Below are 12680 nucleotides of genomic sequence, written 5' to 3'. Positions count from 1 at the left end.
TGTAACCAGGATGGACACACCGGAAGGGCACGATGCAGGCCAGGTGTGAGACACCCACGCACCCGTCTGCACACCACACTCCTGGAGCATCTGCTCGTTCTGCAAAGAAAGACGCTGCCCCATCTCCTTCAAACCCAGCCGTCTGTCTTCCATTTCCCACTTTGACAGCATTTGTGCTGCAGAAACAGTGCTCAGACACAAGTACAGGGTCCTGGGTCTGGAGGCACTGGGGAGGGACAGTGCTGCGGGCACCGTGCGCTCAGGCCCAGCTCTTGCCGCGGTGGCTCAGCCCAGGCTCCCAGGCCTCCGAACTTGAAGAGAATCCAGCAATTGGGATTTGCAGATGAAGATCTCCTGCTTAAATGTGGACAGAGTTAAAAAAAAGTACTATTTGCAGGCTGCTTCCCTCTCAGGGCTGCCGGGTGGGGACCCTGATCTGCCCCTGAGATGTCCCCTAGCAGCCGGCGCAGGAAACCCACCCTGAGGAGCACGCCCTCGCCCCAGGCAGGCTCAGCTCAGCTTTCCAGAGGTCAGATGGGCAGTGTGGTGGGCTGTGCAGCGGGGAGCTCTCCGTCACCATCGCTGGGCTCTGCCCTGGCAGCCAGGAGGCAGCCAGAGGTAACATGAAGCAAATGGGGGCAGCCATGGGCCAGGAAAAATATTTACACAATGAGGGGTGGGGGCAGTTGGAGTCCCTGGCCCTGGCCTGAACACTGCTTTTGTCCTGTGCCCCCTCCTCAGGAGCCCTCCATGGCTCCCCTCAGCCCAGGAGAGGTGGGAGGCCTTGGCCAGGGCAGCCCCTCTGCCAGCCCTCGGCTCCCACCTGTCACCGGTGTCCACGGTGCCCCCACACCAGAGACCTCCTTTGCCTGCATGTTGGCCCCCAGCACGGCCCTCTCCTTCCTCCACACTGACCCTAGGATCCCGCTCTGCCCGCCCCAGGGCTCGCTCTGACCCGACCCCGAGGGCAGACCGCCCGGCAGTGACAGCTGGATCCCAGCTCTGCCTGGCCTTGGGCATCTCCCGTGACCTCTGCGGGCCCTGGTTTCCCACTGAGGACAAGCAGGCAGAGACGCGGGCTCGGGGGCCTGTGGGACCCCCGGTGCACCAGTTCCCGAGAGCAGGGGACCCAGCCTGGCAGGGGCACAGCCTCGATGCATGTGCTGGGGATGGTGGTGGCGGCTGCTGGTGCTGGGTCCCCAGAAGGCGCCCGGCCACTGCCCTGTCCTGCCCACTGACCCGGCTCCTGCCCGTGCGCCATGCTTGTTTCCCCAGGGCAGGGCCTGGCTCACGATTTGGGGTGCACCGTATCGTGAACCCCTTCTCTTACTGCCAGTCGGAGGAAACACCTTTCCCCAATCCCACCCCACCACGGCAGATGTCGTCTTAGCCCACGGGGGTCAGCACAACTGGAAACATCCAAATTCTGAGGTGGAGGGAGCACCTGGGGCTTCGGGCTGGCCCAGCAAGGGGTGTCACTGCCTGCAGTGTGGCCATGTCACGCCCAGAGGGTGACAGCTTTGGTGAGTCTCCCCACGACCCTGACGTCCAGTGCTCCTGCCCTCCACTGTGGGTGATGAAGCCCCTCTGAGCCTCGAGGGTCAAATCCTGAAGAAGCTGGACTTGAATTCAGGCCCTCTCGGCCTCAGAGGCCGATCTGCCCCCCAGGCAGGAAGGGGACCACAGGATGGGGTCCTGCTCAAGGAGCCATTTCTGTCTCTGGGAGCGGAGGAGGAAGGAGCCCTAGCAGGAGCCATGTCAACAGCTCACAGAGGCAGTGGCTTTTCTCGCGTCCAACCCTTGGCCAGCAGTGTTAACCGCTGGAAGAAGGTGCAGGTTTGACGCGGGGAGCAGGACGCTTTGGGGAGCTTGGGGGGACTGGTGGTCGGAGTCACGCAGCTCGCCTGGTGGGGGAGTGGGTGGCCGCCTGGCTGCCTTTGGGGCTCTGGCTTCATCTCACCCCCAAAGTTGGCTGCAGAGTCTGGAATTTTGCTCCAAGGCCCCATGTGCCATCTCCTGAGAGGCTGGACACCACAGCACCCCTCTTTCTGGCGGGCTCAGGGTGCGCTGGTCCAGACGCTCCCAGCCTTCCAGTGCCGCCTCCAGCGCACGTCTGCCCACCACTCGGTTCACCACCCAGCGGGGTCCGGCCTGGCCCCACCCGCCCCGCGGCTCCGCCAACCTGACCCAGCGGCCGCGCCTCCCTCCTCCTCCTCTCCTTCGGAAACAGCTGACCCCGGTCTTCTCTGGGGGGCTGTGGGGCGGGTGGGTCTCCGAGCAAGGGGGGAGTCTGCCCCTTTCACACAGCTCCTTTCCTTCTGAAGGCGGGAGGAGGCTGCCAGCCCCCACGCATGGCCATTCACCCCATTTCAGACCTTCGCTGGGCGCCCATGACGTGGGGACACAGCAGTGACCAATCCGGCCTGGGCCCTCCCCCTGGAGCTTCACCCCGAGCCCCCGACTCCCCCGAGCCCTCGAGGGCGACAGCCCTGTCTGCTCAGACCGCTGTGCTCGGGCACCCGCCTGCGTGGCTCAGGAAATGCCGCCAGTGCACACACACTCGTGTGCACACACACGCAAACACATACGAATGTGAGCGTGCACGCTGCAAATGCACGCCAACCAGCAGCATACTGTGCACACACACCATTAGCCTGTGACTCGGGGAGGGGAGCAGTTTGCAGATTCCTTTCAGAGGCTGAGGTGAGGTGGCAACTGGGGGAGGAGGGGGCGGCGGGAGAGGGGAGGGGTCAGCTCCCTGAGGGCCAGTGACAGCAGCGGCCGCCAGAGCCCTCCATGGGGACTGAGGCTCCGTGCGCGGCTTCCCCGGTGCTGACGCAGGGGGCATCTTGTGTCCTGCTGGCTGGTGACCCCCTGACGCCCCCTCCTGCTCCCCTCAGGGGGAAGGAGTCCCTGTCCTCCCGATCCTCCGGTTGGAGGTGGCAGGATGTCTCCGTAAGGAGCGTGTGATGCGGCACAGGACGGCGCTTTTAGGAAGGGCAGCAGCTGAGGGTAACATGGACACGGTGGCTGGAGTGGGGAGGGTCGGGCGCGGCGTCGGGGGGCATAGGGACATCTTCAGCCGTCCACTTCCATCTTCCTTGTGTGTCGCTGCGGAGTGTACATCTGACTAAGCCTAAAGGGCTCTCTCGTTAGGAACAAAATCAGATCCGAAGCCAGCAGTGAGCTGCGGTTTGACTGGCAGCTTCTAGAACAACGTTCCTTAGCAGAGTATAAAATAATGGCGTTCTTGCAGAACACGGTGCCCGAGCTGCGTGAGTGTGGCAATCGTACAGGACCAGCCTCATGCCTCTGTGTGTCCCGAATCCCCCCTCCCCCTCTAAGGACACCTGTCCCTGGATTAGGGGGACCCCTGTATCCTCGTTGTGGGGGCCTTTGCCTAATTCCATCTGCAGACCCTATCTCCACCCAGGGCTCTGTCCCAGGTTCTGGGGAGGGGCATGGTGTAGGCTTATGGGGGCACCACTCAGCTCCCTCTGGTGCTCAGATGACAGGGTGGGCACTGACCCTGTGCGCCCCAGGCCTGGCCCTGCCCCGCGTCCGGCCCTGGCCTCTGCAGACCAGCAAGTGGGCACAGCAGTCGCCCCAGCCCCCCGGGGCAGTGCAGAGGCCCAGGTCTGAGGGCAGGTGGTGAGCAGTCAGCTGATCAGCCCCTTGGGGCTTGGAGGGACGAACTAGCACTGCTGCTGGATGCTGGAACCTTCCGCCTCATCTCGCCACGGCAGGCCAGGGGAGGTCCAGGATGCAGCTTTCTTTCTTCCCAGCGACCACCCCATACTGACCCCCTCAATGCCACCCTGGACGTGCCACCCTGGGTGCACGGTCATTAGATGCTGAGAGTCGTCTGAAGCTTCCCTCTCAGGTGCCACTTCTCTCGTGTCCCCGCTCAGCCTGGTGGCCGGGGCCCTGTGACCTGCAGTGAGGATGTGCCCGGGGGTCCGAGGCTCCCCCCGCTGCCCTGTGCTCATTGACATGAGAGCAGGGCAGGGGCTGCAGGTCGCCATCCACACCTGGACGCCTGGGGTGGGGTGGGGTGGGATGGGGGGCGCTCCGGCGGGCCCTGCTTGGACTCGGCTCCCACTGACCTCCAGCCCTGGCGTGTGGTGGAAGCACCTCGCTGAGTAGGTCTGCGCCCCAGAACCCTCCTGTCGGGGTGCGGCCCGAGTCGGCTGGCCCACCTGGGCTCCGGCCTCCTCCCCCACCACCCGTGCTTCTCCCCACGAAACTGTGGCAACCGCACGGGGCCCTCGCACACCCCCTCCCGGGCCGTGGGGCCCCCACTCTCTGGTCCCGGCTTCCTCCTCTCGCCTTGCTGGCGGCTGGGCTACTCGTGCCAGCTTCCGGCCTTCAGAAATCTCTAGACGTCAGCAGGAAGCGGCTCCCGTGTGCCCTCACGCTTCAGAGCACGTCTCGTCCAGCGCGTTTGAGAACCTCAGCTGCGTCCTCCCCTCAGATGTGGCGCCAGTGGGTCTGGGGTCTAGAGCTTAGCGTGCCCCAGGTGGGGAGTGGGCTGCCAGGAGCCCCACACTCGCAACTTTCCCTTCGCACTGTAACCTCTCCCCTGAGGTCAGGGCTTCCCGGGAAGGGCCCCGGGCAGGAGCCGCCCACTGGGTCTAAGCCAGCCATGGCGGCCATTTCCCTGGCCAGTGACGGCCCGGCATTGCTGGTCACACGCCTCCGGCCAGGAAGATGCGAGAGAAAGTCTCCGGGGCACGGCTGCGAGAGCCTCCCTCCAGGCTCGACTGGAGCCCCCCTGGAGGGCCGGCCCTCCTCCACAGCTGCCATCGTGAGCCCGCGGGCAGGTCCACGCTGGGGAGGGGGCGTGGAGGCAAGGACCTGGGAACAGGGGTTCCAGGTGGATGGTGGGGGTCACCTCAGGGCAGGGTTGCCAGATGGAGCAAACAACCACACAGGCGCCCAGTTCAATGTGAATTTCAGGCACATAGCGAATGAAGTTTCAGCAGAAGTATGTCCCACACAACATTTAGGATATACTTATGCTAATGACTACTTGTCTATCCGAAGCTCACATTTAACGGGGTGCCCTGGATCTTACTTGCAGGGTGGGGTGCAGTTGCTCGCCCTGTGCTGGGTGCCTGTCCCGGAGCTGCCTCCCAGGCAGCCGCCGCGCTGCACGGGGCCCCCGGATGCTCTCCTTTCGGCGCACAGGAGCTCAGCCCGTAGTGACCCTGCAGCCCCCCAGGCTCTCTGCCCCGCTGAGGCCCGGCTGGGCAGCGCCCACTCCCCAGGCCCCCCTGCACCCCCGGGAAGGCTGTGCCCTCTGGCCTGCTGGCAGGGAAGCCGGCCCTGCACGCCCCAGGCTCTACCCTTCTAACCTGAAGTCCAGTCCCATCAAACACTGAACAGAAGCTCAGAAGCTCTCCCGAGAGGCGGCTCTGCTGGGGCCGGGTGGGAACCCACCCACGGGAAAGCAATGTACCCCCCGAGTGGGACCCCCGCTTCTCTACCCCACTGGGCTGGGGGGCAGTAGTTGCTGTGGTGAGCAGAGTGGACTTGGCAGACACTGGGGCGAGACCCAGCTTGTGGCAGCCTGGGCAGCCCCTCCTGTGGCCCATCTCCGTCCCGCCCGCCCCCTGCTGCCCACTGCGGGCTGAGGACAGGGGTGCAGGCCGGGGACACACCAGGTGAGGAGGGCCCTCCTGGCCTCGGGGGCTGCGACTGGGGATGGTCAGGGGCACGCCTCGGGCTTTGCCCTGGCCATTGGGAAACCTCTGGCAGGGCTGGGGCTGGGGTTCATGCCTGATGCTCTCCCGCCTCCACTCTGCTCTCCCGTGTGCACCCCGAGAGCCCGGCCGCCTCGCCCACCTATGGTGACCGTCCCCCACGCACCCTCTCTCGCCTGCCCTGGGTCTGAGTTGGCTCGGGAGCCCCTTGGTCCGACCGCTTGGTTGGTTTTGAATTTGGGGTCTGGGACCTCTAAAGCCCGGCCCCCTGGTCTCCCCCTCACCCCGGGAACGCGGGAGGCTTTGTCCCAGTGCACGGCCCCTCCTTGACTGCGGGAGCTCGGAATCAAATGAGGCTAAATCGTCCTTTTAAAGAGGCTTTTTTGAAGAGCAGAACAATTATCTTTATCTTTCAGAGGATCCATCCAATTAGTGGAGGGCAGGAGCTCACGGGCGGATTTACATTCCCATTGACGGGCACGGAGGGCCCCTCAGAGCCTCTGACGGTCGTGATCCGGTGTCACCGGGAGCCCGAGTTTGTCCTCGGATCTGTGGGACCCGGAGCTCACCGCTGCCTCGTTCACGTCCTCCCGGAATCCCGTCCTGCCGCCGGCCAGGGAGAGGCAGGCTGACGTCTGTTCGCCGCCCCGCTGTGGCCCTGCGGGTTGACCTGCCCGGGGGCGCTGGTATCTACCACTCAGGTTGTGAGGGTCCCGGGACGGCGATGATGAGCCACCCCGCAATCCCGGAACCACACTGCAGCCAGGCCACCTGCAGAGGACGCACCCCCTTCCCACTCAGAGACCCGGACTCCTCGCCACGGCGCCGACGCCACGCAGGACCGGCCCACCACCCTCCCGGGCCCACGTCCGACCACTGCCCCCCACGCCCTCTGCTCAGCCCCCTGCTGTTCCCTGCAGTCCCCGTAGGGCGGAGCCGTGCAGTCAGACTCCGCCTGGGCTGGACGGGCTCCGACCTGCACCGTCCAGTGCGGGAGCGTCAGCCACACGGGGCCAGCGAGTGCGTGGCGGGGGAGAGAGGAGCGGAGCGCGTCACTCTATTTAACGCTCGTTAATTTAGATCTAAATGACCACACTGGGGGTGGCTGCGCCTTGGACAGCTCGGCGCCAGCTCCCAGGTGGCCGCCTCCTCCTCGTCGTCGAGTTTCGACGGACACCCCTTGCTATTTGGGAACCCCAAGCAGGGCACTGCATGCCCGTGATGGGCCGACGGCACTGCCCCGAGCCACGTCCAGCCGGAAGCTCGGAATGTGACCTTATGCGGGACCAGGCCTTGCAGGGGGAATTAGTTAAGGATCGGGATTAGGGAGGGTCCAGATCAACGAGGAGCGTCCTCATAAGGAGAGGGGAGACACGGACTCCCAGGAGAGAAGATGCCATGAGCAGGCGAGGCAGGGATGGGAGGGCTGTGGCCTCGCGCCCAGGAACACCTGAGCCACGAGAGGCGGGAAGAGGCCGGGAAGGAGCCTGTGGGGGTCTCGGGAACCACGAGGGAGTAAACGTCGTTGCTTAAGCCGCGCAGTTTGCCGCGATTTGTTAGGCCGCCCCCGGAAGCTAATTCCACGCTCTTCCCAGGGATGGGGACAGGGAGGGGCAGGCCTCGGGGGCTTCCCAGACCTCCAGGCCTGGGCTTCCACGGCCCGTGGTCCCGTCTTACTTTCTTGGCAGCACAGGCCACTGGCTGAATTTATTTCCTCGCCAAGTTTCTCCTCGCCCCACGGTGTGGCCGGCCCTGTCCACTCCTGCCTCTGAGCACCTGCGGCAGCCTCTGGCACACAGAAGGTGGTCAATTAAAGTTTCTGGTCTCACGAAGGAACAAATGAGCTGGCTGAGCACTATCGGTGATTCCCAAGACAATTTAGGAGTGTGAGGTGCAGCTTTCAGGAAAAGTGGGAGCTGGTTGTTAATCCCAAAGCATAGAAAAATCGGATCGGCCCCTGAGGCGCAGATCAAGGACCACCTCCTCCAAGAAGCCTGCCCTGATTTCTCCACAGTTAGAGCACATTCCCATGATGACACCCTGGGCCTGTCTATAACCCACTGCAAAACGTCCGTTTCAGTGTGTGACCCCTGCCTTGACGGGTCAGCTGAAGGGCGGGAGACCATCTAACCCAGCTTCACGTCCCCAAGCCTTGCACCTCTGTCTGCGCCCATTCAAGGCAATGCTCCCGGGGTTCAGCCTCAGCTCTGGATGTCAGGCAGGAGTTCCTCAGGAGCAGCAGCCCCTGCGCTCTCCACGGTGAGAACCAGGAGCTCAGCTTTCCAGCCCAGGCTGCACATGTCCTTCTGCTCTGGCCATCGCGGCTCACTCTGCATTCTACATGCCCCACGAGCTCACCAGTGGCCTGAGAGCCAGGCATTTCACTGATGTGCCCCCCATTCCCTGTCACATCGCTGGAGAAGTTTCCACAGATCATATAGTCTGTGGCCTTCTCGCGTGTGCACCGGGAATAAGCAGCCGTGGGCAGGTACGGGCCGTGCTCTGTGGCCCCCAGGAGCCCCGGCCCCTGAAGGGAACCTTCCCGCAGCCTGACACGCTCAGCTCCATCCCCTTCTGCTCGGACATGGCCGGGAGGTGCCAGTGGCCAATGCCCAGCCTCTGGGGGCTATGCGTGTGCACACGTGTCCTTGCTATGGCTCCATGCTCTCCACACTCTCCGTGAGGCACAAGACCTCAGTGTGGTCGGGGAGAAATGCGTGTGGCTCGTGGTGCTCTGGGGAGCAGCATGGGAGATGGGGGTGGTGTCCGGTTTGCCTCTCCATGTCCCTCTGCGTGGGCCTCACTGGCAGCCTCCCCACCCAGCATCCATGGACCCTCCTGGAGCCAGAGCCAGGCCACCTCCTCGTCCCAGCCCTGACCGCACAGGCCACTGGAGACGTTTCCACAGATCACGCCGAGCGGGGACTCACGATGGCCCCGGAGTGAGTGCTGGGCCTCAGGGGAGGCTTTGTGCCGGGGCATGGCCGTGGCCCCTTCATCGTGGAGCTCCACCCTGCCTGCCCCGGGAACCCGCCCCCCCATCTCCCACCGGGGCCGCAGAGGCCCGCATTGCCGTCCCCACTTCCCAGGGAAAAGGCCTGGGGCTGGGGTCCAGGACTGTTCTGGAATGTGCCCCTGTCCCGTAGCTGCCCTGAGCCTTGGGCCGTGCTGGCCGCGGGGCCCTCGCCTGTCTGTCCAGCACCCATAGTGGTGCCTCCCTGCCCCCTCCTGGCACTCTCCAATTTAGGGATTGCACGAGGAGCACTTGGTACCCTCCCCAGGGACAGGGATGGGTGGAGTTTTCCACGCTCCCACATGGCGTTTACTGACTTGAAGGTGGAGGTGGTGACTCCCTGCCAAGGTGGCTCTGGGCAGAGGCTTTAGAGTCTGAGGTTCACCCTTGAGGCACCTGGGTCCCCTCGGCTCTCCACACTGCCAGGGTCGCTGGAGGAGGGGACGGGGACTGGAGAACCCACCCCTTAGTTACCAGCGTTGACCTCGCAGTGCGACCCTCGGCCCACCTGAGGCTACGACCTGGCTCAGCAGCCCCAGCTCACCACGGGCCCCACAGACCCGGAGGACGAGGTCCGAGGTGCTTTCAGGAGAGGAAACTCGGGGCCACCAAGATGGAACAAGCTGTCAGGACACAGCCGCTGTGGCTCTGCAAACCAGCCCCCGCGAGCAGTGGCCGCTGCTAGCTCTCAGCACTGCGGGGGGCTCTCTGCCTTCGGGGAATCAGGCCTGGAGGCTGCTGTCCCCTGCGGTGGCCGAGCAAAGAGGGACGGAGAAGCCAGGGTACCCTCCGCCTGGGGCCTTGGGGGTCAGAGACGCCGTCGGCTGGGGCTTCCGCCAGGAACTGGGGTAGAATCCTCTGGACCCCCAGGCAATGTCGGGGATCTGCCCTCCGTCCAAACGTGGGGCCTCCTCTGTCTTCCCGGAGGCGGCAGCAGAGAAGCCCACCCTACCCACCACCAAGGCGCCTCCCACTGGCCCTGGCTCAGTGAGGACGGGGTTCACGGCCACGCGCAGGGGTGGACAACGTGCAGATATCACAGGGGCCGGCCTCATGAGGCCACGGCGGGGTCCTCTCTACCTCCTCACAGAGGGCCACGGACAAGGCCTGTGAGCTCAAGCTCCCAGACGTACAATCCCAGGCTCGGAGCTCTGCAGGGCCACTCTCGGAGACGCCTGAGGCCTGTCCCTGCTTTCCAGAGCCCCTGCCCCTTGCCACCCACCCACACCAGCAGGGGCCTGTTCTGGAAGCTTCCCACGGACACCAGCTCAGTGATTCAGCCAGAGCAGCTGGTGGGGAATGCTCGCAGGCATTCCTTCCAGCCCATGGCAGCAGGCAGATGCCTCCAGGCCGGCTCGCCGGTGACCCCGTCACACTGAGCCTCTGCGAGGCCCTCCCCGGGGCCGGGGGCTCAGGGGAAACATGCTCAGGGGCTGGTGTGAGCTCTCCCTCATGCCACGTGGGGCCCAGCATGGGCAGCCCTGCCCCAGGTTGCCTGCCCGTCGTGGGGACCCCTCCCTCCCGCCTCACCTCTCGGTCCAGGCCGGCTGCCACGGTCACGATGTCCCCAGTCTCGCTGTTGATGGTGAACATGTTCTGGGAGGGGCTCTGCGGGGTCTGGGTCACGATGCGGTACCGCACCATCCCATTGGCCGTGGTGCTGTCGTCAGCGTCGTTGGCCGTGACCGTCATCACGTAGGTGCCTGGAACGCAGAAGGCCGGGGTGGAACTCTCTGCACCCGTGCCGCTGCCCCCACCCCCGTGCCCAGGGCAGACTTCACCAGTCGATTATGGATCTCAGTCAGGGAGCCAGGGGTCGCAGCAGCCTTCTGCCCCCGCTGCGCTCTGGCACACCCCACCGAGGGTGAGAGGTGGTGTTAGAAAGTAAACCTGCTGGCTACCGAAGGGTTTGTTCTAGACTCAAGGTGGCTCTGAGATCATCTGCTCTGACTTCTTCCTCTTGCACTGTGTGTGTGTGGGGGGGGTTGAGGGAGGTGAGGGTGGGTGGGGGAGACCGAGGCATGGAGAGGAGGAGGAAATTTCCCCAGGTGCACAGCATGAGGCAGCAGGTGTTCCAAACCAAACCTGCGCCCACTCCTCCGCCCAAGCTGTAGCGCTAAGCACTGTGGGCAGCCGGTGGCTAAGGTGCTGCTGATCCCACCAGGCCTGGCCCAGTGCGGGTTCTGGGGAGCTCAAAGGCACCCCGCCACAGGGTAGGCACGAGACCCGATAGCGAGGGCTCAGCAAAGGGATGGGTATTCAGAAAGTGTCTAAAAAATACTCAAGGAAACCTACTGGAAGACGCACCTTGGAAAGACCCCCAAAGGACAGGCTGGAGTGGGTGCTAGAGCCAGATGGGGCAGAGTGGGGTGCTCGTGGGATGCAGGGCTCAAGACCCATCTCTATTTCACAGCGAGGGAGGACCGTGGGTGGAGGGGCTGCCCAAGCTCTCCTCAGCTCAGTGCCTTGGTCTCCCCATTTGTGTGTTAGGGTAAGGTCTCTGAGTTCCCTTTCGGAGTCCACTCCTTCCCAGCCTCAGCACATCTTGCCCCTGTTCTGGTGATCAGTTCAGGGATGGACCTTATGCAGTCAGAGCCAGCAATAAAAGAGGAGGTGCTTGCTGCAGTTTCTGGGAAACCAACATGCTGTCCCTTCTACTGGGTTTGGCTGGGTGAGTATGTGAGGTGGGGGCTGTGGTAGCTTTGTGGCCATGAGGAGGGAGACAAGAGGACAGACTCATCTCAGAGGAAGTAAGGACTAGAGGAGCTCGGGTGACAACTTCTGAGCTCCTGGATCAAGCCACACCTGAAGCTGGTAATCTGCAAACTTTTTGTACACTTAGGCCAGTACATTCCCCTTCTTGGCTTCTGCCATTTAAAATTGGATTTTGTACCTGCCACCCAGAATTCTTACTCAGAAAATTTCCAAGTTTGCTTAGTACTGTGCCTGTTACTGTAGTCTTGGGCATGCTGGCTTTGTTCTGACCTGAACATTGTTAGCTCAGTTCCTTGTTCCCAGGTATGGCTGCAACCCTGACCTCTATCCTTTCCTGGGGCTGAAAATCATACACGCTGAGGCTGATGTGGGTTTGGGGTTCAGCGCTTTCCAGCTGGGCCTCCAGGACCAAATATTGCAAAAGCAATATTTGAAGAAATAATGGCTGAAGATTTTCTAGAACAAATGAAATATATCAAGCCACAGATTCAAAAGCACTGTAGACCCTAACAAAATCACAGCTGCTCACACCAGAGTAAAACTGCTAAAAGCCAATGCCAAAGATAAAATCTTATGAGCAAATAGATTTGTAAAAAGTCTTAAAAACTTTAATGGAGGCTTAAGACCGAACACTGACTTCTCAAAAGAAACAATGGAAGCTGGAAGACAATTGGATGATATTGTTCTAGAGCTGGAAGAAAATAATGAACAGTCTGAATGCATTATTCAGTGAAAACAAACAGAGAATTCATCACCAGGAGAGCAGGCTTCAAACAGAAGGAAAGTGACTCCAGTGGACAGCTCAGAAATGCAGAAAGGAACAAGGAGCAATGGGGAAATACAGATAAATATCTATCATTTACTTATTTATACATAACATATATAAAGAGATGATCATAAAAAGGATAAGTATATGGATACATCTCAAGAATACAAATTGAGTAAAATAAAATTCATTATTCCTTGTGGAGTTTTTCAGCTGCTTCTAAAAAAACAAAACAAAACCCTGCAGTCGCTCTCTTGGCGGGTGGCCGTGTGCCTGGCTGGGGCTTCGTGGCCGTCGCTGAGCCTTCGTAAAGGCAGGCAGAGCCGAGGAGGAAAACCAGTGCTTGATCTGATCCTACAAAGAGCAGAGCTAGGAAAGTCCCTGGAGAAGCCGCCCCAGCTTTCCAGAGCACACCCTGCTCGCTCGGCCCACACCCCCAGGCACCCATGGTGTTGCACAGGTGAGTGTCTCACCTGAAATA

General features: G+C 62.1%; 1 protein-coding gene across 5 annotated transcripts in view; it reads right to left on the bottom strand.

Moving 5' to 3' along the window:
- The window catches only part of CDH4 (cadherin 4), a 607874-nt gene that overhangs the window by 46896 nt on the left and 548298 nt on the right, over positions 1 to 12680 (bottom strand). For all 5 annotated transcript variants that reach the window (XM_037812041.1, XM_037812039.1, XM_037812040.1 and 2 more), the window contains one exon: positions 10249 to 10421. In XM_037812041.1, the coding sequence (XP_037667969.1) occupies positions 10249 to 10421 (173 nt within the window). The remainder of the gene's footprint in view (positions 1 to 10248; positions 10422 to 12680) is intronic.

The sequence above is a fragment of the Choloepus didactylus genome, chromosome 19 (genome assembly GCF_015220235.1).
Source record: "Choloepus didactylus isolate mChoDid1 chromosome 19, mChoDid1.pri, whole genome shotgun sequence".
In the NCBI taxonomy this organism is placed as follows: domain Eukaryota; kingdom Metazoa; phylum Chordata; class Mammalia; order Pilosa; family Megalonychidae; genus Choloepus; species Choloepus didactylus.
This window is presented reverse-complemented; position numbering and strand designations above follow the sequence as displayed.